At 44.2% G+C, this 25599-nt stretch overlaps 1 protein-coding gene across 1 annotated transcript in view; it reads right to left on the bottom strand.

The window, feature by feature from the left end:
• Positions 1-9437, bottom strand: part of aldh4a1 (aldehyde dehydrogenase 4 family, member A1) — a 33642-nt gene extending 24205 nt beyond the window's left edge. Inside the window, exons 1-5 of the mRNA XM_078557999.1 lie at positions 9169-9437; positions 7359-7452; positions 4750-4842; positions 3315-3362; positions 2715-2870 (exon numbers count right to left, since the gene is read on the bottom strand). Of these exons, the coding sequence (XP_078414125.1) occupies positions 2715-2870; positions 3315-3362; positions 4750-4842; positions 7359-7452; positions 9169-9209 (432 nt within the window). The 5' untranslated portion in view covers positions 9210-9437. The remainder of the gene's footprint in view (positions 1-2714; positions 2871-3314; positions 3363-4749; positions 4843-7358; positions 7453-9168) is intronic.
• Between the last annotated feature and the right edge of the window lie 16162 nt (positions 9438-25599).

The following is a 25599-nucleotide window of genomic DNA, read 5'->3' as shown; positions in this document are numbered from 1 at the left end:
CGGGAGAGAGAGAGCGAGCGCGGGCGGGAGAGAGAGAGCGAGCGCGGGCGGGAGAGAGAGAGCGAGCGCGGGCGGGAGAGAGAGAGCGAGCGCGGGCGGGAAGAGAGAGCGAGCGCGGGCGGGAGAGAGAGAGCGAGCGCGGGCGGGAGAGAGAGAGCGAGCGCGGGCGGGAGAGAGAGAGCGAGCGCGGGCGGGAGAGAGAGAGCGAGCGCGGGCGGGAGAGAGAGAGCGAGCGCGGGCGGGAGAGAGAGAGCGAGCGCGGGCGGGAGAGAGAGAGCGAGCGCGGGCGGGAGAGAGAGAGCGAGCGCGGGCGGGAGAGAGAGAGCGAGCGCGGGCGGGAGAGAGAGAGCGAGCGCGGGCGGGAGAGAGAGAGCGAGCGCGGGCGGGAGAGAGAGAGCGAGCGCGGGCGGGAGAGAGAGAGCGAGCGCGGGCGGGAGAGAGAGAGCGAGCGCGGGCGGGAGAGAGAGAGCGAGCGCGGGCGGGAGAGAGAGAGCGAGCGCGGGCGGGAGAGAGCGAGCGCGGGCGGGAGAGAGCGAGCGCGGGCGGGAGAGAGCGAGCGCGGGCGGGGAGAGAGAGCGAGCGCGGGCGGGAGAGAGAGCGAGCGCGGGCGGGAGAGAGAGCGAGCGCGGGCGGGGAGAGAGCGAGCGCGGGCGGGAGAGAGCGAGCGCGGGCGGGAGAGAGCGAGCGCGGGCGGGAGAGAGCGAGCGCGGGCGGGAGAGAGCGAGCGCGGGCGGGAGAGAGCGAGCGCGGGCGGGAGAGAGCGAGCGCGGGCGGGAGAGAGCGAGCGCGGGCGGGAGGGAGGGAGGCGCGAGCGCGGGCGGGAGAGAGCGAGCGCGGGCGGGAGAGAGCGAGCGCGGGCGGGAGAGAGAGAGAGCGCGGGCGGGAGAGAGAGAGCGCGGGCGGGAGAGAGAGAGCGCGGGCGGGAGAGAGAGAGAGCGGGCGGGAGAGAGAGAGCGGGCGGGAGAGAGAGAGAGCGAGCGGGCGGGAGAGAGAGAGAGCGGGCGGGAGAGAGAGAGAGCGGGCGGGAGAGAGAGAGAGCGGGCGGGGAGAGAGAGAGAGCGGGCGGGAGAGAGAGAGAGCGGGCGGGAGAGAGAGAGAGAGCGGGCGGGAGAGAGAGAGAGCGGGCGGGAGAGAGAGAGAGCGAGCGGGAGAGAGAGAGAGAGAGCGAGCGGGCGGGAGAGAGAGAGAGCGAGCGAGCGGGAGAGAGAGAGAGAGAGCGAGCGAGCGGGAGAGAGAGAGAGCGAGCGGAGAGAGAGAGAGAGCGAGCGAGCGGGAAGAGAGAGAGAGAGCGAGCGAGCGGGAGAGAGAGAGAGAGAGCGAGCGAGCGGGAGAGAGAGAGAGAGCGAGCGAGCGGGGAGAGAGAGAGAGAGCGAGCGAGCGGGAGAGAGAGAGAGAGAGCGAGCGAGCGGGGAGAGAGAGAGAGCGAGCGAGCGGGAGAGAGAGAGAGAGAGAGCGAGCGAGCGGGAGAGAGAGAGAGCGAGCGGGAGAGAGAGCGAGCGAGCGGGAGAGAGAGCGAGCGGGAGAGAGAGAGAGAGAGAGTGGGAGAGAGAGAGAGCGGGAGAGAGAGAGAGAGCGGGAGAGAGAGAGAGAGAGCGGGATAAAGAGAGCGGGAGAGAGAGAGAGAGAGCGGGAGAGAGAGAGCGAGAGAGCGGGAGAGAGAGAGAGAGAGCGGGAGAGAGAGAGAGAGCGGGAGAGAGAGAGAGAGCGGGAGAGAGAGAGAGAGAGAGCGGGAGAGAGAGAGAGAGAGAGCGGGAGAGAGAGAGAGAGAGAGCGGGAGAGAGAGAGAGAGCGGGAGAGAGAGAGAGTGCGGGAGAGAGAGAGAGTGCGGGAGAGAGAGAGAGTGCGGGAGAGAGATAGAGTGCGGGAGAGAGATAGAGTGCGGGAGAGAGATAGAGTGCGGGAGAGAGATAGAGAGCGGGAGAGAGAGAGAGCGGGAGAGAGAGCGGGAGAGAGAGAGAGAGTGGGAGAGAGAGAGAGCGGGAGAGAGAGAGAGAGCGGGAGAGAGAAAGAGAGAGAGAGAGAGAAAGAGAGAGAGAGAGAGAGAAAGAGAGCGAGCGAGAGCATGTGAGCTGACACAGTAAGATTACAAGCTGTGGAAACTTTAGTGCAAGTTGGACATTATCTGCCAGCAAGAACATGAGATAGAGCAGCGTACAGGAACCAAGGTCAGCCATAACCTCATTGGAATGGTGTGTAAAGAAAGGAAGGACAGTATGGCAAATAAAGGCAAGTATAATGGGTACCTAACAGGGCACATTAGCTATCAAGGACACTATATGTCTCCTGTGTGAAAACGTGCCTCTTTGTGCTGCCATTGCTCTACCTGATAACAGCCCTGTCAAAATAAGTGATGTCAGGGAGTCAGAAGATAGAAACATGAACACTGTGAGCACAATATTTCTTTAATTGGATAACGGTGTTTTGGGTGTAAGCAGTGGTTGCCAGAAGTGAAAGGCAAAGAGTGTGGACACAGCTGTAAATTAAGTCTCACTTTTACGCTTAAATAAAGTTATAACTGTTACCAATATGAAGCCAGCTTCAAACCATTGAACAGTACAAAAAGAGACACAAAATATATATATATATTTCTTACACTACACTTCAGAAAGTACTTCACTTGCTGTAAAACACATTGGAACATCTTGGGATTGTGAAAGACGCTAGATAAATGTGCGTTCTTTATTTCCTTACTGATGGGGGTCGTATTTACATACCTGTCCAATCATGGTTCTGGCCAAAAGCTCTGCACGTCTCGGCCCACTAATCAAGTCAGCAGCTTTAAAGAATATTTGTGCTCGATCCTCAACAGGTTTGAGATCCCATTCTCTATGGGCAGACAGTGCTACATTAATCGCTTTATTGATCAAATCCTGTACAAACAAGAAAAGGAGAATCAGTTTCTATTTCAGAGGGCAAATAATCAGGTGAAATACAAATGGCTAATTTCGCTTGCATGTGAACTTATTTTATACTAAAAGGCAATCAATTGAACAAGAAAACAATTCCTGCATCCTCAATTCAGAAAGATTATTTTATTGACATGCAAAGTAATTTCCCTTTAGGGGAAGGCCTTCGTCTAGGCACTGCTCCCTCACCACTGCAGTGGGAGTGTCAGTCTGGATAATGGACTCAAGTCTCTAGAGTGGGGCTTGAACCCACAACTTCCTGACTCAAGAGGTGAGGGTACTACTCACTGAGATAGAATATTTTAATACAGTAACTTCTTAAATCAACAAAACTTTGGATTGGAAAACAGCAGTCCCATCAGTGTGTCCTTCATACTGTTCAGTTAGTCTCCGCTCTTGTCAGCTTACCTTATCAGCATAGCAGAATTTGGCCACTTTGTGTGAATGATTAAATGGCTAAAATAAAGAAAACAAGGGCAATCTTAATTCATGTTGAGACTGTGCTCTGTAGTTATGTAAAAGTACAAAATAAATCAATTTGTTCCTGCAACATTCTGACACTGAGCAAGTCCAGTAAAACCCAATTATCAAAACCCCATTTTTGTTTAAAGAAAAATTGAAAGAAATGTGGAATTTGATCCCCAGGTAAGAACCCAGTGTATTGGGTAGAGATTACACCAGAAAAACAACCCATTGAGCCCAACTGGTGAATCCCAGTATTTATGCTCCATGAGCCTATACCCACCAGATTTCATCTGCCCTATCAGCACATTGAAAACATCTGACCGTAAATCATTACTACAGAAGGCCCACCTTTGGATTCCACTCCAGATTTTTTTGTCAGAGTTTACTCCCTTGACCTTCAACTCTCCTGAGGTATCCACAAGGTAGTGCAGCTATTCGCCTGTACTGTAGCTGGGAGTTTGGTTCATGAATGCCAGGACGTGTCCACATGCCAGTGGGCCTCTCACTGCATGTCTGGGTGCCAAATCTCCTCAGGGTTCCTCTGAAGCTTTACCCTGGGGTCCAGTTTCCATGAGCAGAATTTTGCCCTTATTGGGCGGGAAGCCACCCACGATCGTGGCCTCACCGTGATTTCATGCTGGCGGGCCAATTAAGGCCTGCCCAGCGTGAAATGTGAGCAGCAGCACTCAGCACTGCCTATGTATGTGTGTGTGTGTGTGTGGGGGGGGGGGGGGGGCGCGGCGCAGCGTCAACTTCGCAGGTGAGTACTTGAAAATCTTCCTGAGGCAGTTTTTAAAATAAAAAATAAAGATGTTAAACATGTTATAAAACATGTCCCCTCCTGTGACTGGTGGAGGTATCCTGTATATTCCTGCACTTCCCCAAGGATTGGAATCAAATGCCAGAAGATGACAATCACTCTCACATTTCTCTTAGTCAGTGAGTTACTAGTCCTTGTCTGGCAGTTAATACAACAAAGTAGAGACATGGAGAACAGGTGAAAGAGTAAATTTGCAGAGGGCATACCAAGTTCCACTTAAATGCACCTTAAATTTCCCACACAGAGATACTGAGAAACCATTAGGATGGTCAAGGTGATCCAGGTATCCTCTCAACCTGTTCCTGAGTGTTTGGCAAAGAAAGAGTATGTAGAAAAATAAAATACATTTTCATATTTTAATAAGTAAATATTTTGAGATTTCTCACTTAATTGATTAGCATTCAAAGATCAAAGAGTTCAAATTTATAGACTACAACAGAAATGGTCTTAATGCCAGTTGCTGTAAAGTGAAGAGTGTTCTACTATAGATTTAACAAGGTTCATCTGATTAAATGTTTAATTCAGATTGAACACAAAGTCACTACTGGTGATACTTACACATAGCTGGTATCGTATTTCATTGGTCCAGACAGGTTCTCCACCAACCACACAGGGGACCTCAAGTGTCTGTTCCTTCAGGTCATTCAGGGCCTGACAAAAAGACAATCTCTTCAAATTCAAAGGAGAGAGTACAGAAACTATACATCACATTTCCAAATTTGATACTGTTGCACTTCACACACAAAAAGCACCTCCTCAAATCTACAATCTAGTCCAGACCTGCATTCCAGTTCAGCTGTCTTTGGCCAATTCAACTCATCTTCTGACTCCTACATTTCCTCCTGCACAACACTTCACCAGCAATGGCAGGAACAGCAATCATCATGGTCCTGCTCTCTGGAATTCTCTTCCAGAAGGCTTACAACTTGTTATACCATCCCTTATCTTCCAAAACCTCTTCAAACCATCTCCTTAACCACAACCTCGGTTACCTTGCCTAACTCCTGCTTGTGGTCTGTGGACACAAGGTTAATCCGCGAGAACAGAGTGATGGATGAACAGTACTTAGTGCAGAACAGGATACATGCTTCGTTGTCTTAAACAAGTTGGAATTCATGGACAGTGCAGATGGAAAGGCCGGCAAGAAGAGCATCAAGAGTATTTGGCTTCAGAGGAAACAAAGGCACCTACAAGAGTTTCAGCAGTGGAAGCTCCAAGATAGAGCCAGGAAACATTTCAAAGCTGGAAGTGGTATTGACGGCTCTGTTGTACACCTAAGATGGTACAGGAGGATGGGGGCAAAATTAGGTTGTTGTTGAGCTGGAAAAAGTTAGTCATAAGTTTCCAGCATAATTATTTGTATTCGGTTAGCTGACTTGACAATGTATACTAATACTATTCTTTTCACATGGCCAGAAGATAGGCTTGTTACCTTACTTTGTACCGCCTCCTTTCACTGGCTATCAGTGATTAGGAGTTCCAGGAAAAGCACACTCAATCAACAGTAATAAACATAAAATAGGAGGTTATCCTCATATAAATGAATACCACCAAGTATTTCTACTTCCACTGCTAGAAACCAGGAGGAATTAGGGCCTCTTCTATTATAATAGATTAGCAATGGAGTCCACAGATTTTACCTACTTTCTGCTATATCATTATTCCCTCAGTCTTAAGAGGTAATGTAGATCTCTCAGTGGGATATCTATGGACATGTTTTGACAATCAAATCAAGGTGGTGAACTTGATTGTCAACAACTGTCCTCGGAGGAGTTGCTAGTCGAGAACCTATAACTTCAGATAGCAACTCCTTGGAGGACAGTTGTGTGACATCCTCGAAGAGCCTTTGTTCCTTGTAACCATCTCCAGTGAATGTATTGTATGTAGCTTTGGTCTCCCTACCCAAGGGAAGATATACTCGCAATAGAGGGAGTACAACAAAGGTTCACCAAACCAATTCCTGGGATGAAAGGATTGTCCTATGAGGGAAGATTAAATAGACTGGGCCTTTATTCTCTGGAATTTAGAAGAATGAGAGGTGGTCTCATTCAAACATAAAAAAAAACTTACAGGGCTCGACAGGGTAGATGTAGGATGTTTCTCCTGGCTTGGCGAGGGGGGGGGGTGGGAGAGTCAAGAACCAGGGGACACAGTCTCAGAAAAAGGGGCAGGCCATTTAAGACTGAGATGAGGAGGAATTTCTTCATTCTGAGATGAATCTTTGGAATTCTCTGCCCCAGAGGGCTTGCAAAGAGGAATTATAAAGAAAACAGAATTTAGCAGATATAATCTGATATGGTAGTGTAGTGTACTGGACTACCAACTTGGAATGGCAGATTGTGAAAATGAATTTTGCTTATGGGCTAGCATCAGAACAAGAAACAAGCAACTAATGGTGTCCCACAGTTCCACCCTACAAGTTGATAGTCCACTACCATATCAGATTATAGCTGCTAAATTCTATTTGCTTTACGAATTGATATTTAGCACAAGTTTTAAACTTTACAATTTATTGATTTTTAAATAAATTTAAAAATTGCTCAATTTGCTCAGCTTCCAATAATCAGAGGAGCAGAATTGTCCAAATGAGTTCATTCCCACAAGCAGTGCGTGGATTCATAATATTTTACAGCAAGAAGTCAGCTAATTGATTCATCAGGTCTGCACTGGCTATCCCCTTAGTTCCACCTTATAAATGCTCTCTGAAGTGGCCACTCACTACAATGATCAACGGTAAGGAAGAAATTAGTGGTGGTGGCTGCACATTATCACATGGACTGCAGCAGTTCAAGAAGGCTGTCCACCACCACCACCTTCTTGGCAAAAACTAGGGAGGGGTAACATTCACGGTCTTTGGAGCAACGCCTACATTCCCAGAATGAATTTTTTAAAAATCCAGTGTAATGATGTATAAACGTCCATTGCTGACGAGGTTGTAATAAACCTTACTGGACTGATGACACTGATGCAGAGGCTGAATACAAGGTCCATGGTTCCGCATGTATACATGTCAGTGTACGAAGATGCATTTGTTATGAAAGCAATACCTTTGTTCATCTGGTTAGCTGTAATGTTGATGCTGTTTCGTACTACTTGTTTGAATTTTATTCATACATGTTTTGCTAAAGTTATGCAAGATTTTTTTCAAGTAAAACTTATGACCAGACCTTCTCCAGAGCTTGTCGTTCTGAGCTTCCTCGTTTGAAATCGAGTATTGGTTCATTCTTCACAGCTACTGGAGCTGTGTGTTGTAACCGGAACCTGCAACAAATAATTACAGACAATAAAATAGGCTAAATGTTAACATTTAAATATGACAGAAGCCATCACCTTTGACCCACACATAAACCCCCCCACCCGTTCAATCCCCTCTCCTAGATATTGGCTGGGATTTTCCAGCCCCGTCATGAGCGGGACCTGCCGTGGGCGAGGCGGCGCCCCAGCCAGATGTACATTGACTTGCGACTAGACAGGAAGATCACGGTGGCAGATGGGTGCAGAAAAACCCACCGATAGTCTCAAGTTGGATCAGGCTGCTTGCTGCTGAGCTGAGATTCTGACCCCATATCCTCTCCATCACAAAGACTGATTACTTCTATCTCCGTAATATCACTTGGCTTTTTTGCTGCTTCAACCACCTTGCTGTTGAAAGGCTCATCTATGCCTTTGTCATCTCCAACAAAAACGTATTAACGTAGTGCCTTTAAGTAACATAACATCTCAAGGTACTCGTAGGAACGTTATAAAGCATAATGTGACACTGAGCCACATAAGGCAATATTAGGACAGATGGTTAAAAGCTTGCATAAAGAGATATGCTTTAAGGAGTGCCTTAAAAGAGAGAGCTGGCAACATGTAGGGAGGGAATTCCAGACAGAGCTTTGGGGCCTTGGCAACTGAAGGCATAGCCACCGATGGTGAACTGATTAAAATAAGGGATGCACAAAAGGCCAGAATTAGATGAATGCAGTTATCTCAGAGGGTTATGGGCTGGAGGAGATCACAGAGATAGGAGGGGAGGTGTGGGTTGGGGGAAAGAGGCCTAGCAGGGATTTGAAAACAAGGATCAGAATTTTAAAATTGAGACGTTGCTTAACTAGGAGCCATTATAGGTCAGCAAGCACATGAGTGAACTGGACTTTGTACAAGCTGGGTCATACATTGCAGAGGTTTGGATGACCTCAAGTTTATGGAGGGTAAAACGTGGGAGGCTCGCCAACAATGCATTGAAATAGGCAAGTCTATAGAGGCATGATGAGGGTTTCAGCAGCAGGATGAGCTGCCAGCCTGGACTATTACAATTATTACAATCTCTGCTCGATGGCCTATTCTTCATAAACCAGCTCATCCAAAACTCTGTCCCTATCTTGTCCGACTCACCCAGTGTCGCTGGTCTACATTGGTTCCCTCGATATCTCAAATTTTAACATTCAAATCATATTTAAAATTCGTGGCCGCTCCTCTCAAGACTCTGGCCTCCTGTCCCATCACTGCCTTCAGCCGCTGATTGCAGCTGGATTCCTTCACTCTCTTGACCAAACTTTTCATCATTCCTCCCACTATCACCTTCTTCAGCTGAGTGTCCTTTTATATTTTGCTGGTGCTTCTATGACCTTGAGATCAGAAAACAGCGGGGAGGGGCAGTTCAATGTTTGCTCAGTGTAAGGTGCTACCAGAGCCCACTGGCTTGGTTCCCCGAGTTGTAAGGTTTATGGATCTCAATGAAGAGCGGATTCCCCTCCCCGGGACGGGCGGGATTTAACAGACCCGCGAAGTCAATGGACTTTTGAGCAACTCGCCGCATTTTCTCGGATGCACGCATTTGCTTTCCCGGCCCGCCGTTTACTCCCTCCCGCCGTCCCCCTGCCCTCGAACACCCCCACGGCCCGCCATGAGCTGCTCGCTCCCGGTGTCTCTCCGTGTCCTGGTCCCGGACGGTACCTCAGGGCCTCTTCCCCCCCTCTCACTCCCTCTCACCCGGAGCGGCCCTTCAGTAGAAGCCGCCGGAGACTCAGCATGGCGCCCGCTCCGACCTCGCTTCCTCAGGCTCGGGACAGAAAGGGGGTGGGGCTTGCCCGCTGCCTCGGCCCCTCGCGGCGGTCGCGCGCGGTTTGCAGAGCCGTTGGGCTGATGTTTTTTTTTTGGCCGTGCTTGAACTGCCACCGCCCTCGCAGGAAACGCTGCCAGCCTTGGCGCCACCAATCAAATTCATGGCCCCTTAATCCGAAAGCAAAATACTGCAGGTTCTGAAATAGAGAGCAGAAAAATGTGAATCAGCTTGTTGTAGAGAGAGGAAAAACAAAGTTTTAACGTTTCACAGAAGAGAACTCCCCTGCTCTCCTCCAAGATAGTGCCATGGGATCTTTTATGCCCACCAGAGAAGTAGATGGGACCTTGATTTCATCCAAGAGATAACACATGTGCCAGTCGGTATGACATTGAGGGTCAGCCGAAGTTTTTTGTGCTAAGTCTCTGGAGTGGTACTTGGTCTTGTGGCTCAGAATGCTACCAATTGAGCCATAGCTGATACTGAGAACTTTGAACTGGACTCCAGCGATGGTCCAGATCAATTATGGAGTGTCATGTGTTAAACTGGGAAGCCGCAAACCAGAGCAACTGTGCAATTGCCCGGACCCAGATCACCAGGCCCACTATCCAGGTCTATCTGTCCTTGCCAACTACCAACCCATTTCAATCACTCTTTCTTCTCAAACTCTCGAATGTGTGGTTACTTCCCAAATGCACGCCCATCTTCTCACGAACTCCATGCTTGATCTTGCTAATCAAGTATCCACTTTATCACACTACTGACATGGTCCATCTCGAAGTAACAAATGGCATCCTATGTAACTGTCACCATGGTAAACCATCTCTCTTCATCCTTAAACTGTCTGCAATCTTTGACACTGTTGGCCGTATCATCCTCCTCCAATGTCTCTCTCAATTGTCCAGCTGGATGGGATTGCACTCACCTGGTTCCATTCTCATCTATCTGGTGTGGTCAGGCGATCACCTCCAATGGCTTCTCTTGCCCATCCTGCATCATTACCTCTCATATCCCCCAAAGATCTATCCTGACGTGTGTAACCCTCCCCACCCGCCCCCCACTCCACCCCTCCACCCTGCCTCCTATTCCTCATCTACCTGCAGCCCTTTGGTGACATGCACAAACACAACTTCAGGTCGCATAAGTCGCTGACACTACCCACCTCTTTTAACACCTACCTCTCTCAACACCTCCACTGACTCTGATCTGTCATGGAGCTTGTCCGACATCCAACTAGATATTGGGAAGTCTGAAGTCATTGTCATTGGTTCCGGCCATAAAATCCATCTCTCTCTGGCCATTATCTCAGGCTGAACCTGGTGTTATATAAATATATGTTGTTGTACTATGATGCCTCCAATGTAAATCCTTGTATTGTAGGAGACATGATAACCAATTCTGCACAGCAAGATTCCATAATCCAGATGTTGATGTTGGTTATACCAGCTAGAACACTGGGGTGATCTGTTTGAAATAGTCCCATGGGATCTTTTACACGCACCTGAGAGGACAAAAAAAATCTAATTTAAAAGGTGCTGCTGTGGCAGACCTTCATTCAATACTGAGAGTGTCAGCCTGGATTATGCGCTCAAGTCTCTGGACTGGGACTGTGGGATCGAAATGCCCTCCAACTGGGAAATTTATGGAACATAATTTCAAACCCACGGACATGTTTTGGCCTCATGATTGGAAGTATAAATTTCAAAAAGGTAAGCTGCAGTCAGCAGTACAGGGCTGGTCAGCAAGGGGTTAATTTGGGCATTTAATGAAAACAGTGACTCATTAAAAGTCCATTTGACATTTACTCACGCAATCAAGAATTCTGATTGCCCGATACAATGGCACAAAGGACATATCATCAATACAATACACTCAAGGAATTATTCAACCATCACAGAACCTTCTTCCTTAACCGATGTTTTCCACCCATGGTGATTGACAGGGCCCTCAACCGTGTCCGGCCCATCGCCCGCGCATCTGCCCTCACACCTTCCTCTACCTCCCAGAACCATGGTAGGGTCCCCTTTGTCCTCACTTATCACCCCACCAGCCTCCACGTTCAAACGATCATCCTCTGCCATTTCCGCCAACTCCAGCATGATGCCACTACCAAACACATCGTTTCTTCAGCCCCCCGGCGGTTTTCCGCAGGGATCGTTCTCTCCGGGACACCCTGGTCCACTCCTCCATTACCCCCTACACCTCAACCCCCTCCCACAGCACCTTCCCATGCAACCGCAGAAGGTGTAACACCTGCCCCTTTACTTCCCCCCTCCTCACCGTCCAAGGGCCCAAACACTCCTTTCAAGTGAAGCAGCACTTGCATTTCCCTCAATTTAGTCTACTGCATTCACTGCTCCCAATGTGGTCTCCTCTACATTGAAGAGCCCAAACGCAGACTGGGTGACCGCTTTGCGTAACACCTTCGGTCTGTCCGCAAGCATGACCCAGACCTCCCTGTCGCTTGCCATTTCAACACACCACCCTGCTCATGCCCACATGTCCGTCCTTGGCCTGCTGCAATGTTCCAGTGAAGCTCAACACAAACTGGAGGAACAGCACCTCATCTTCCGACTAGGCACTTTACAGTCTTCCGGACTTAATATTGAGTTCAACAATTTCAGATCATGAACTCCCTCCTCCATCCTCACCCCCTTTCCGATCCCCCTTTTTCCAATAATTTATCATTTTTTTTACAACTATATTTTTTTCTTTTCCCTACTATTTTAAAATTTATTTCAATCTATTATTTCATCTCCACCTTTTAGCCCATTTCGATCCCTTCCCCCCACCCCACCCGACCCGCACTAGGGCCATCTGCCACTAGCTTGCTTCCCTTAATATCCCCATTAGCACATCCTTTAGACTACGGTCAACACCCCTTTGTCCTTTTGTCTATGGCAACTTTGGCAGTCTCTTCTTGGCCTCCACCTATTACTAGCCCCCTATCGGGCTCTCCTGTCCCACCCCCTTCTACCAGCTTATATTTCATCTCATTTCTATATGTCTTAGTTCTGATGAAGGGTCATACGAACTCAAAACATCAACTGTATCCCTCTCCTCAGATGCTGTCAGACCTGCTGAGTTTTTAAAGGTATTTTTGTTTTTGTTCTAGATTTCCAGCATCCACAGTATTTTGCTTTTATCACAGACAATAGTACTGGAATAGGGTCATTCAAACTCTCATCAGCTTTGGAGCCATGTGCTGTTACTGTGCCACCTCAAACAGCAGGAGAATTGCTCATACAATGAGAACTGATAATAGTCATCTGAATACATCTTCCATGGAAAACCCTGTATTGTTTCAACCAGCAGGAGCTGATGACATTTGTCTGGACTTTGTGTGGAATCAACTAAATGGACATTGGAACAACAAGAAATATGTTTTGACGTATCTGAGTTAAATTATTATAAAAGCAGAGCAGATCTGAGCATCCGAGCTGCAGTTGGAAGAAGGATCGAGTTTGGTCACCCTGACTCAGGCCTACAGTCAACACCTGACAGGTCAGCTGTGTTGGGGATTGTAAGTGTTTTCAGCCATATCCTGGTGATACTGGCCTGAAGGTTTTGGGCTGCAGTCAGAAGAAGGGTCAAGTTTGGTCACATTGACTCAGGTCTACAGTCAATACCGGACAGGCCAGCCATGTTGGGGACTGTAAGTTTCAGCCAAATTGTAGTGATATTGGTCTGAGGGTTTTGTGAGGTTTGGGGCGAAAACTTGGTGTTTTTTTGCCAGTACCTTGTAACTTGTTTCAGCCGTATCTTGGTGATATTGGTCTGAGGGATTTTTTCTTAAGGTTTCAGGACAGGACATGGTGTTTTGTGTGTGTTTTTGTAAGTTTTAACTGAGTCATGGTCCCTTTGTGTTGGGTACTGGGAATAGGTTGTTTTAAATTTTGGGTTTTGTACTGTGGGATTGTGGGTGATTCAATAAAGCAATTGTGAATTATCAGAGGAAACTTGTCTCGCTGGTCATTCTGTTCAAGCCATACACTTGTGAATCTGGTATCATGAGCTTGAGTGTGGGGAGGGTCTCTGAGGAAAAAGGGGAACCCCTGCAGGACTTCAATCCACAACCTTCTGAGTCAGAGGCAAGAGGCTTATCGACCTAGCCACATCTAATACATGTTAAAACATGAATCAGCTACATGGTTGCAAAAACAACTTGTACTTATAAAGCACCTTTAAAACAGTAAAATGTCCCAAGGTTTTTGAAAGGATCATTATCAAACAGATTTTGACACCAAGCCATAGAAGGAGGTAATAGTGCAGATAACCAAAAAGCTTGGTCAAAGTGTTGGGTTTTAAGAAGCATCTTAAAGGAGAGAAGAGAGCTAGAGGTGTAGAGAGATTGAAGGAGGAAATTCCAGAACGTAAAACCTTTACACCTGAAGGCATAGTTGCAAATGACAGAATTTTAAAATTGTGCCGTTGCTTAACTGACTGTCAATGTAAGTCAGCTAGCACAGGGATGACGGGTGAATGGGACCAAAACACCTCCCCCACTAGTTCAACAGCATGTGCAGGGGGCGACATCCAACTGGACAGAGTGGTACAACAGTGTACCCATCTCCTTTGAACTCAAAATATGTGAGATTCAGCCTAAATCTTAGGTATAGATAAGAAGTTGACAGAACAGCAGAAAACAATGGGTACAGTAATTGTTACAGGAGTTATGTAGCACTGGTGGGGTGGTTAGGGGAGGCAATGGAAGAAAAGGAACATTTGAAAAAAATTAGGTGTATTATCGTATATTACCATGCATTGATTTCCCTAATCTTACTGTTTTTCTGTTCTAACGCTTGGCTGGGGGAGTAATCCAGAGATTACCACCAGTGATATCCAGTAAACCTTTCTTTATGTACATCATTGGCTTTCATATGATAACCAACTGTTATCCTTCCCTTTGCACAGGCTTTTCTAAGTCTTTGTGATATGTCCTTTGCCCTATCACCTGGGAGGCACAAAGCATGTGGGACTGTTGATCTTGATCACAAAGGATCATGTCAGTCTCCATATATATTGAATTCCCTATTACCACTGGATCTCTTGCTGTATGTCCTCTCTCTTCCCTTCCAAGCCATTTTTTGTTTACTGAGGCCATTGATATTTATTTGATGGGCCTGTCCAGAGTTCTCATTTTCCTGACAGGAAGCTAGAGTTTTCGTTTGAGAACTCCAGGTACTCCTGTTTTAATCATTCCTTCCAGCCTTTGGATAGTCACTTATCTTTCCTTCTTTGTTACTTTGTTCTCTATCTCATCAACCCTCTCAAGTATTTGCTCCAAAAACAGCTCTCCCTCCATGACTGTCACCACCTCCCTTTGTGTGATTTTGCACTCAAATGATCCAATTTGGTGATAATTGCCAATGACGCATTTACCAGAGTCAACTCCTGGTGCTTGAAACTCCCACATCCTGCACGAATGATACATCACTGAATCAGAACTGATGTTATATTTGTTGTAAGGTTGTATGCCGTTTCACTAAGGGGTCTGGAGGCTTGTGTGGTTGAACATAAACTGTTTATTGTTAACATAATTATATACATATATCCAAAATATAGCCCTCTCTAGGTGCTATCTTCATACTGACTTCTCACAGGCTCTGTCTACACACAGTCTACCATCATGTGATTCTCTACATCATAATGTGCGTGGTACTGTTTCCCCTGTCCCACATTAACTCTTACTAACCCAAACACGCTTATACTACACCTACCCCCAAGTCCTTCTCCAAATATATTTACGATGTAGTATTTCCATGCCACCCCCTTCTCCCCTTAAAGTCTCTGACTTTACAAATTCAGCCAGTCTAGAGGTTTAATGACTCTTCTAGAACTTATTCTCTTCCCATTCAGAAGAATGTTAGTCTCAGTTGCTTCAGACTTACTTTGTTGGTTTAGAGTGAAATTGTAGTACTTGGTGTTTCAAGTACTCGGGTTTCAATGTCTGGTTCGCTTTATTTTGCTTTGTCAACCATCCGCCCTCTTTTATTGGATACCATGGACTTATCCTGTTCCTTCAGGTGGGAATGTTCACTCTGTTCATTCTAAAAGTGGACCCGGATTTTCTTTCCCCATGAGATCAGCAATGTTCTTCCTGGAAGTTAGCATTTCAAAAGTGGAACCTTCATTTCCAATTGTTTCACAATTTTAGCCAAATATTTGTTTACTCTCTTATTTTCCAGTTCTTTTTCAAGCTGATTAATCTTTTCATTCAGCTCAGCAATTACTCTAGTGAGTTCAGTTGTCTTTGTTTTAGGATTATCTCAACAACTTCACCTGGGCATTCAGTTCCTATTGGAGTCTTTTTCCATGGTCATTGACTGCTTCTTAGACTCTTACAATTCACTTGTTAGATCCTCAATCTGTTTCTTAAAATTTTCTTTATCTGATTTTAAAGTCTGGATTTGCTCTTCCATATTGCTGGTCTCATCTTTCGTATTCTTCAGATTCGATCAAAGTTCAAGAATTTCATTGCTCTTTTCATGAGGAAATTCCAACATTTCATCAGTTTTAGTTGACAATTCTGCATTCAACCAACTGTTCTGAATAATCAACAATTCCTTTTCCTGTTCCAGGCATTTTTCACAATACTTAATAGAAACTTCTGATGATTGAAGTTCATCAAGTTCTAATTTCTCATTAGCAAATTCATTTTCTGTTCATAAAACACATTTTCCTTAGCAGGGCCTTATTCCTCTGTGCTATCATTCAAGCTCACATTCTTTAATTTTACTTCTGCTGGTAGTTTCTGAGACTCTTCACGTTCCTTTGTGAGAACGTCTACTTTCTCTTGCAACTGATCAACTTTTTCTTGGCATTCTAGGTTCTTGATTTTCATTTCAGCCATGTTATTTTTCAATGGTTCTCAGTAAGTTTGAGGCATTCAATGTTTTTCCTTTTGGTTGCTTGATCTTCAGTGTCGGATTTATATTTCCTAATCTTATTTCTGTCTTTTCTTTCTTCATCTGCAACAGGGCTTTGTCCTTGCCCTTCATTTTGGTTTTACTGTTGGCCAGGTCTGTCTCCAGCGAAGTCTTAACTTATTTCAGTTCTGTAATCATGCTATTCGTGGCTCATTGTCTGCTCGCAGTTTGGAAAGCTCTACGACTTTTCCTTGCAATTCCTCCTCTTTTCCATTCAGCTTCTCAGTCTCTCTCTTGTATCTCTTGGCTTCTTCCTAGAATATAGAACATTGCTGAGTCTTCTTTGCCAACTGGTCCTTCAGTTTGCTCAGAGTAACATTAAATTTATTTTTCTTCTTTTTCCAAAGGAACAAGCTTTGACCCGAGGGATCCTTGAAGCATGTGAAGGTCCTTCAACACGTTTTCCTTTAATTTGCGAAGTTCAATTGCTTCACCTTGAGTCATTTTGTAATTCAACAGACTTTCTTCCACTGTTCCTCCATTTTGCTGTTCAAGGCAGCCTTCATTTCTTTATGCTGCTGCACAGTTATATATTCTATTTGCACTTGCTCTTGAAGGACGATTAGCTGTTCTTACAACTGTTTATTTTCTTGTTGACCTCTTGCCCACTCATGCTGCACTTCAGTGCATTGCTTTGTCACTACTGATAGTTCAAATCCAGCTTTTTCTGAAGTAGTATTCAACATCTTTTTTAACTCCTCGTATTTTTCCAGGGCTATGCATTGATTCTTCAAAGTCTTTCAGGGCAGCAACTTCTTTGAGTAGCTTTTCTGCCTGCTGTTGTGCCTGGCTGTACTTCTGGTTGAGTTCTTCCAACTCAGCTTTGAAATGAACATTTTCCTGTGGGATAGATTCATTTTCTTTTTGCAGATTTTGTTGCTTTTGGTTTACATCAGATAGCTTTCCTTTGTTTACAGCCATCTGTTCACTCCACACTGCCACCTGCTGTGTGTTTGGATACTGTGTCAACATGTTCAAAAAGTTCTATGTTTAAACCTTTTGGCTGCTTCTCAACCTCTTTTCATCTGCATTAAACTCTTTGATTCATGCACTTCATTATGCTGACATGGTCTGAAACTATCTTATGTTTTGTTTGGGTATTGTCTCCCTCGCCCTGAGGTCTCCTTACCCTTTTGGCGCTTTTTTAAGGTCTGCACTCTCCACAGCTTGGAATTTAAAATACTTGTCAAAGGCTTTTAATACCTCACCCAATGTGGTTGAGAGTTCATCTATATACCTTATCTCATGACTGCATTGTCAGCAAATTCACCAAGTAAGTACAATAATGTATTAACTTGCACTTCTTCTGATTTCCTATTTAATCCTGATGGTACTCCTGTAATCTAAAATATTTCTTCTCCATGACACCCAACTTTGCATCTAGTTTGGCCTTGCATGAGCTCAAATTGGTCTGATAGTTTAAATTTACTATCCATGGTTGTTTTTCAGAGCAGGGTAGCACAGCTTTAATTTTTTTTCAAGATGGTGCCACAGCAACCATTTTTTCTCTTTTTCCTGTGCTTGTCGGGTTTTGGCGGGCTCATGTTGTGATCTCAAAGCCATTTTTAACTCTTTGCAAATCTGCAGGAAACCTTTCAAGCTAAAAGTTTTGGCCAGTGAAAAAGGAATTGATTTGAAGGTGCTATTTTTTTAGCTATGCATTCTGTTTCACATTTTCTTTCCATTCATGCAAGACTAGCCACCACGTGGTATGGTGCCAACTCCAGACCTGGTTGCAGCATTCTTCCAGCTCCGCTGGTTCAACAATCTAAATGGTCTGCCTGATTGGTGTCCTGATTATTTTTAAAATGTTATTTCAGCCTTTTAGTGAATTTTTCTCACCCTTTTTGTAATCTGGCTAGGTCCTTTGACTCTGTCACCATACCTCTCCTCAAAAAACTAACCCTTAACCCCTCCGTCCTTGCAAATTACTGTTCCAACTCTGTTCCCTTTCCTCTCCAAAGTCCTCGAATGCATCATTGCCTTGCACATTCATTCCTATCTTTGCCAGAACTCCATGTTCAAATCCCTCAATCAGGATTCTACCCCTGCCAAGTACCAAAATGGCTCTTCTCAAAATCACAAATGACATCCTATGTGCCTGTGATAAAGGTAATCTTTCCCTCCTTCTTAGTCCTTCTTAACCTATCAGCAGCCTTTGAATGGTTGACCACACCATCCTTCTCCAATACCTCTCCACCGTCGTCCAGCTAGGTGGGACTGCTCTCACATGGTTCCATTTTTATCTATTTAATGATAACCAGAGAATCACTTTACAACAGCTTCTCTTCCTGCTCCTGCACCATTAGGTCTGGTGTTCCCCAAGGACCTCCATTGGCTCCCTCTTGTTAAACAGCTACATGCTACCCCTCAGTGACATCATCTAAAGGCACAGCTCTACCTCACTACCACCTTTCTTGACTCCTCCACTATTGCTAAATTATCAGACTGCTTATCTGATATCTTGTGCTGGATGAGCAAAAATTTCCTCCAAGTGAATAATGGGAAGACCGAAGCTATTGTTATCAGATCCTCGCTCCAAACTGTTCTTTAGCTACTGACTCCATCTCTTTCCCTGACAACAGTCTGAGATTAAGCCAGTCTGTTCTTAACCTTGATGTCACATTTGATCCTGAAATGAACCTTCTGACCTCACATAAGACCGCTTATTTCCACCTGCATAACATTGCTCCACTTCATCCATATCAGCTCATCTGCTGCTGAAGCCCTCATTTGTACCTTTAGACTTGACTTTTCCAATGCAGTCCTGGCTGGTCTCCCACATTCTATCCTCAGGAAACATGAGGTCATCCAAAACTCATCTGCCCTTGACTTAACGCATGGCAAGTAGGGTTTCCCTAATGACCTTTGGTTCCTGGTCAAGTAACATCTTAACTTTAAAATTCCATTCTTGATTTCAATCCCTCCATGGCCTTGTCTATCCCTATTGTCTGTAATCTCCTCCAGCTCCACAACTCAGATATCTGCACTTCTCTAATTCTGGCCATTTGTGCATTCCCATTATAATTGCTCCAGCCTTGGTGGCTGTGCCTTCAGTTGTCCAGGCCCTAGGCTCTGGAATACTCTCCCTATACTTCTCCACCCCACTTTCCTCCTTTAAAACACTTCTTAAAACCTATCTCTTTGATTAATCTTTTGGTCTTCTGACCTCACAGCTCCTTATGTAGCTTGGTGGTAGGTCATGCTTTGATTTATAAGGCTCTGGTGAAGCACCTTGGGATGTTTCATTACGTTAAAGGTGCTATATAAATGTAAGTGATTATTGTTCTCTGTTCTCACCTCACTCAGTGATGGGGTCTCAGATGAAACTAGAATATTTGTAATTGCTTCTCCCTTAGAAATATCAACTCAAACCAATTTCAACCAATCAGCCCCCAGTTACATTTAATTATGACCTAGCCAATAGCTTAATTATACATGACCAACTGACTGGCAGTCTCACAATTAACATCGAAACTTCAATTCAAAAAACAATTTCTATGCCACCTACCCATAATCTCCTACTCAACAGTGAATTCCCACTCTCACCAAATTCCTGTTATAGTTTACTATAAGGACTTCTACAGGTTATATTTAAACTATATGTTGTTCTGGTCAGACCACACCTTAAGTACTGTGTCCTCCAGTTCTTGTTACAGATACTGAGAAGGCATTAAAAGCAGTGGAGATGGTGTATAGAAGATCCATACAGCTAACCCACAGTGTTCAAGACTTGAATTGTAAGACACAAAATACGTTATTACTTTGAAATTAGTTGGGGGAAGTTAGGAGATGATATAGGTTGCATGGAAAAAGTAAACCCAAAGTATTACATAAATTAAACTAAACTGCAAGAATAGGTCATTTGGAAACAGATTCAAAGTGGTGAAATATAAATTTAGGATTGAAAGTTTTTCACACAAAATGAATACATGGAAATAATTCAAAGCAATAAAGACAAACACCGTAGAATTAAGAAACAATTGGATGCTTTATTTGGGATGGGGTGGGGGAAGAAGAACTGTTGCATCTTTCTTAATGGATCAACTAAAATGGGACAAATGGACTGCCTCATCCATAAAGTCTTATAATGGCACTTGCTCAGCCCTACGTTCTTGTGTTCTTATATATGCACAAGATACTCCTGCTGCACTCCTCAGACTTTGAATGCTAGGGTAATGTGCCTGTACAATATTAGATTAATGACATACAATTACAGATCATACTCATTTAATTAATCCAATTTTTAAGATTACAAGAGTCAGTGAAACAAATCCAATAAAAATTCAACCAATGCCCTTTACTGTGTACAAGAGTCATGGTTAACAAAGGCAGTGACTACAAGATCTGTCAAAATTGCTAAGGTTGTGAACATGTATCTTCAATACGACCTGAAGAGATGGGATCATTGTACTGGCAACTTCTGCTTCATGCAAAAGTTCAGTGGCACTCTCGTAGTAATGTTGCATATGTTTTTGATTGACTCATCACTTTACCAAGGCTTCCTCAACCAACATTTCCAGGTTTTACAGGGGTATTTGACAACCTTAATGAACTTAGTCTTCCTGTGCAAGTTAACATTTTCATTATGCTTGAAAAAATACAGAGCTGTGTCAAAAAAAACTTTGCCAGAGTATCCATCATTTGCAAGAAACGCTCCCCATACTGTCTCCTGTTGTTATGGACAGCTCTGAAAGTCAAACATATAATTCTGGAACATTGATCACAGATTTTCACAAACTTCAGATATTTACCTGAAAGAGAGGCAAATTAATTGCAGGATTTTGCCTGAGTTCAAAATCTAGTTCCAGGGAACTATGTAGAAAGGCCAAGATTGCTGTGAGCCTAAAGGAGAATTTTATTAAGGTTGCTGATGGCACTTCTGGTGAGAGGGTTTCGAAGTCATGCCTCTTAACTAGTTCTAGTCCTTGATTCAAAAGGATTTCCCAGTTCAAAGAACTGCTGAAACACAGGTCCATTTTGCCTCAAAGTATGAAGTGGGTTTTCATTTGCTTCCACATATCAAAAACAAGCATAAGCCACTTGAATGTAGAGACTCTCCAAAACCAAACCGAGATTCCAGTAGTTGTGTTTTAACAGGCTAATCTTACTCAGAGATAAAGGTGGGTCAGTGTTTTTTTAAAATGTACAAATCTATTCTGTAGGAAGAGTGTCCTAATGAACACGAGATAAGGCAGCTTCCATGGATGTTGTCTGTCATGCACTTCCAGAAGGCATTGAGGTTCCACACAAGAAACTTAAAAATGAGAACAAATGGAATTGAAGGCATGGGTTTAAAGTTGGTTAGGAGGTTGCAGAGTAGGGATAATGGGTACACACTCAAAGCGGCAGGACGTCACTAGTGATGCTACCCTAAGAATCTGTACTGGGCCGGTAAGAAAGAGGACAGTAAACAGTGTATATAGGAAACACAATGAAAGAGCGCAGGAGGCAGCCATTTTGCCCATGTGATGGCTCCTTGAAAGAGCTATCTAGTTTGTCCCACTCCCTGGCTCTGACCCATAGCCCTGTCAAAAATAATGCTCTAAGTATTTATCCAAATCCCTCTTCAAAGTTACTATTGCTATGATTCCTGTAGGGAGCAATAACTTTTAAAAGAAAGGAATCCTCACAACGACAACTGAAAAAAAACCGAAGGACAAGATTTCTACTTTTTACAACTTTTACTGTAAGAAACCAACTAAAGCCAACATAATTCAAACATTAATTAACAGGTGAAAGATATTTCAAGTAAAAAGGTAACTTTCACTTTAAATAGTCAATACAAATATTCACCTCGCATAGTTACAAGTCCCACGTGAATGTAGCGCCACATGCAATCTCAGCCTTTCCAACTTGGTCATCATTATGTAGGAACCCTCACTTCCCACTCAATCATTTTGGTCCCAGAGTCACATTCACCAGCAGCCGTGTTCCATCTGTTATAGACAGGAAGAGATTTAATTTCAAACAGCCCTGATTTCTTCTTTCACCACCAGTCCGCAAACAGAAGGGGGTTTTTAATTTTTGATTCCTCCTTCCTCACCCACCCACCCCCCCCCACCATTTTATAAGTGATGGTATATTTTCCCCAACCCTTCAGTTTTTGGAGTGATCTAATCCTCTATTAATAACCCCACAGCAAACTCAAGATAGGGCAAAATCAGAGGATTATTTTACTTTACACACACTAAAAATGCAAGGTGGGGGGGGGCGTCACTACGTAACCCTGGTACATTCACAAAATAAAAGAGGGATAAGGGAAGGAAAGGGGTACAGGGAAAAGACTACAGACAAAATAAGAATTATTGTTTCATGTGAATCCAGAGTCCAAAATCAAAAGTCCAATGGCGTTTTCCTTCAGAGGTTAGCCGGCTGAAGCTGGTGCAGGGTGACCCACTTTTCCAGTAGCACTAACTTCCACGATGGGAGAAGCACGTAGAGATGAATCAGTTTTGCAGTAGGCAATGGTACAGAAGTTCAGACGTTCCAGTAGAAAACAGTGTAGATGAAGGCCAGGCAATTTAAACCTGGAGAGAGCTCAGTTTCTGCTGTCATGTAACATAACTCCTGCTTCTTCCTGTTGGTTTTGGCAAAGTATGTATATCCCTGGACTGGATTCTTGAGATGGTTAATGTTGCATCCATTAATAAGTTTGTGGTTTCAGGGCCCTTTTGTCTCCATTGGTCGGAGCTCTGCCTTAGAAATGTAAAGGGTCTTTCCAAGGCATTTCCTTGAAATTTGATTTCTTCATTCACAGGGGACATTAGCACCTCTTCAGAGATAACAAGATCCTTGCTCTTTTCTGAAGGCTAGAAACTCCTTTTGTGTGAGCTGTAACTAGTCAGGCTTCAGTCAGCGTATAGCCTTTGTCCATTTAAAAAAAAATTATTTTATAAAGTAAGCCAGGATGGTGTAGACATATATATTTTTTCCATCATGTCTTCTGTTCATGATACATCCAAAGTCCCCAGACACGGTTAATACCGACAAAGCGCACATCTATGAACCCCCTCTCACTGATGGCACAGAATCCAGAGACTCCCTTTTCTGATCCCTTTTAATGGTCTGCTTGGCTCTGACGACACTAAAACAGCAGCAGTGAGTCTTGTCCAATCCACAATCCCCTGTTCTTCCTGTCTTCAGCTCTCTGTCCTTTCCAATTGCATAAAACACAGTAACACAGTCTCTGCTATATTCTCAGTCTTGCTTCAACCCCATTTGTTCTAAACTACCAATCTGTTCTAAACTACCAAACAGAAAACAGATCCATTTGTGGATTGCCTTGCTTGTTTCCACTCTCACCAATTGTGTGTTCTCTACACTGCCTGTCACCAAAAAGGCTGAAACCTGGCCCCATTGTAATTAGCTTTCTATTTACCCTTTGCTTCTGAGCTTTTCATCCCCATGGCAGCTTTGGATCACATGGGCATTTCTTGGAACTGAACGATGTTATATTCAGGAAACCAATTAACTCTCTTTCAGAATACTCCCTGGTTCACTTTGGTCTTAAGGGGGGGCATTGCACAAAAAGAAAACACAGACTTTTCCCAAAGCTCAGATCATCACACTATCTAATTTGCTTCCAAACCCTCTCAGGCAATGCAATCCAGATCTCACAAACAAACTGCATAAAATTCATGTTACCTCTGGTTCTTTTGTCCATCACCTTAAATCTCTGTTCTCAGGTCAAGAACCCTTCTGTCACTGAAAGCTGTTTATTTTTAATATCAAAATTGTTCATAATTTTGAAAACCTGCCAAATTTCCTTTCAACCTTTCCTGCAGTGAGGCAAGCAAGCCCAGTTTCTCCAGTCTCTCCATGTCACTGAAGTCCCTCATCACTGGTACCATTCCAATAAATCTCTACCATCTCCAAGGCCTTGACATCCTTCCTAAATTGAACACAATACTCCAACTGAGGGATAACCAATTTTTCCTCAAGGTTTAGGCTATGTTTTTACAAATGTAAGGAAGTTCAGAAATAAGATCTTCAATCTCAACCCACCCTTCCCGCATAATCCCCAATATCCCTTGGTTTCCTTAGATTCAGGAATCTATTGCTCTCAGCCTTGAACATACTCAACATCTGAGCATCCTCAGCCCTCTGCAGGAGAATTTGAAATATTCACAATGTTTAGTGAAGTAACTTGTCCTCCGTCCTAAATGGTCAACCTCTTATCTTGAGATTATGCCTCTCTGACCGAGATTCTCCAGCCAGGGGAATCAGCTCCTCAGCATCTAACCTGTAAAGCCCTTTCAGGATCTTGAGATCATGTCTCATTCTTCTGAACTTCAGAGTGTATAGGCCCATTCTACTCAATCTCTCCTTATAGGCCAACCCTCTCATCCCAGGAAACAATCTAGTGAACCTTCATTGCACTGCCTCCAAGATATGTATACGTACAGAGACCAAAACAGTACAAAAGTACTCTAAGTGTGGTCTCACCAAAGCCCTTTGCAATTGCAGCTTTCTTACTCCCTTGTACTCCAACCTTCTTACAATAAAGGCCAGCCTACCATTTGGCTTCCTAATTGCTCACAATGTGTTAACTTTATGTTCTGTGAAAAGGTTGCCTAAATCCCTCTGAAAGCCAACATTCAATAGTTTCTCACCATTTAAAAGATTCTATTTTTTTAATTCTCCCTACCAAATCAAATAACCTCACATTTCCCCATTTTATATTCCATCTGCCACCTTCTTGCCCACTCACTTAGCCTGAGTATATCGCTTTGCAGGCTCATGTTCTTCACAGACCTTACTTTCCCTCCTAGCTTGTATCCTCATCAAATTTTGATATTATACCCAGTCCCATCATTTAAGCCATTAACATACATTGTAAATAACTGAGGCCTCAGCACTGATCCTTGCAGCACCCTACTAGTAACAGCCTGTCAACCTGAAAACGACCTGTTTATTCCAACTGTTTTCTGTCCTTGAACCAATCTTTTACCCGTGCTAATATATTACCAATCCCACAAGCCCTCATCTTGTGCAAACTTACTTGTGCCACCTTTTTGAATGTCCTCTGAAAATCTAAATATGCACATCCACTGGTTCCACTTTAGCTATCAGAGAAACAGTACTCTACGGCACTCTTAATTAAGCCAAGAATTCAATATGCTTCAACAGGCTTCTCAACTTGTTCCGCCACCTTCAAAGATTTGTGCATGTACACCAGGTCTCTGTTCCTGTACCCAATTTTAAAATTGGGTAATTCAGTTGATATTGCCTCTCAATCTTATGACCAAAATATACCACTTTACATTTTTGTTAAATTTTATCTGCCATTTTTCTACCTATTTCACTAATATGTCCGTTTCTTCATCTATTATGATCCTTATTGTTTACTGAATTTCCAAGTTTCATCTCATTTGCAAGCTTTGAAATTGTGCCTTGTATACCCAAGTTCATGAAATTAATACATATAAA

Source organism: Cetorhinus maximus, chromosome 15 (assembly GCF_964194155.1).
Source record: "Cetorhinus maximus chromosome 15, sCetMax3.hap1.1, whole genome shotgun sequence".
Lineage (NCBI taxonomy): Eukaryota > Metazoa > Chordata > Chondrichthyes > Lamniformes > Cetorhinidae > Cetorhinus > Cetorhinus maximus.
Note: the sequence above shows the minus strand (reverse complement) of the source record. Positions and strands in the feature narration are given on the sequence as shown.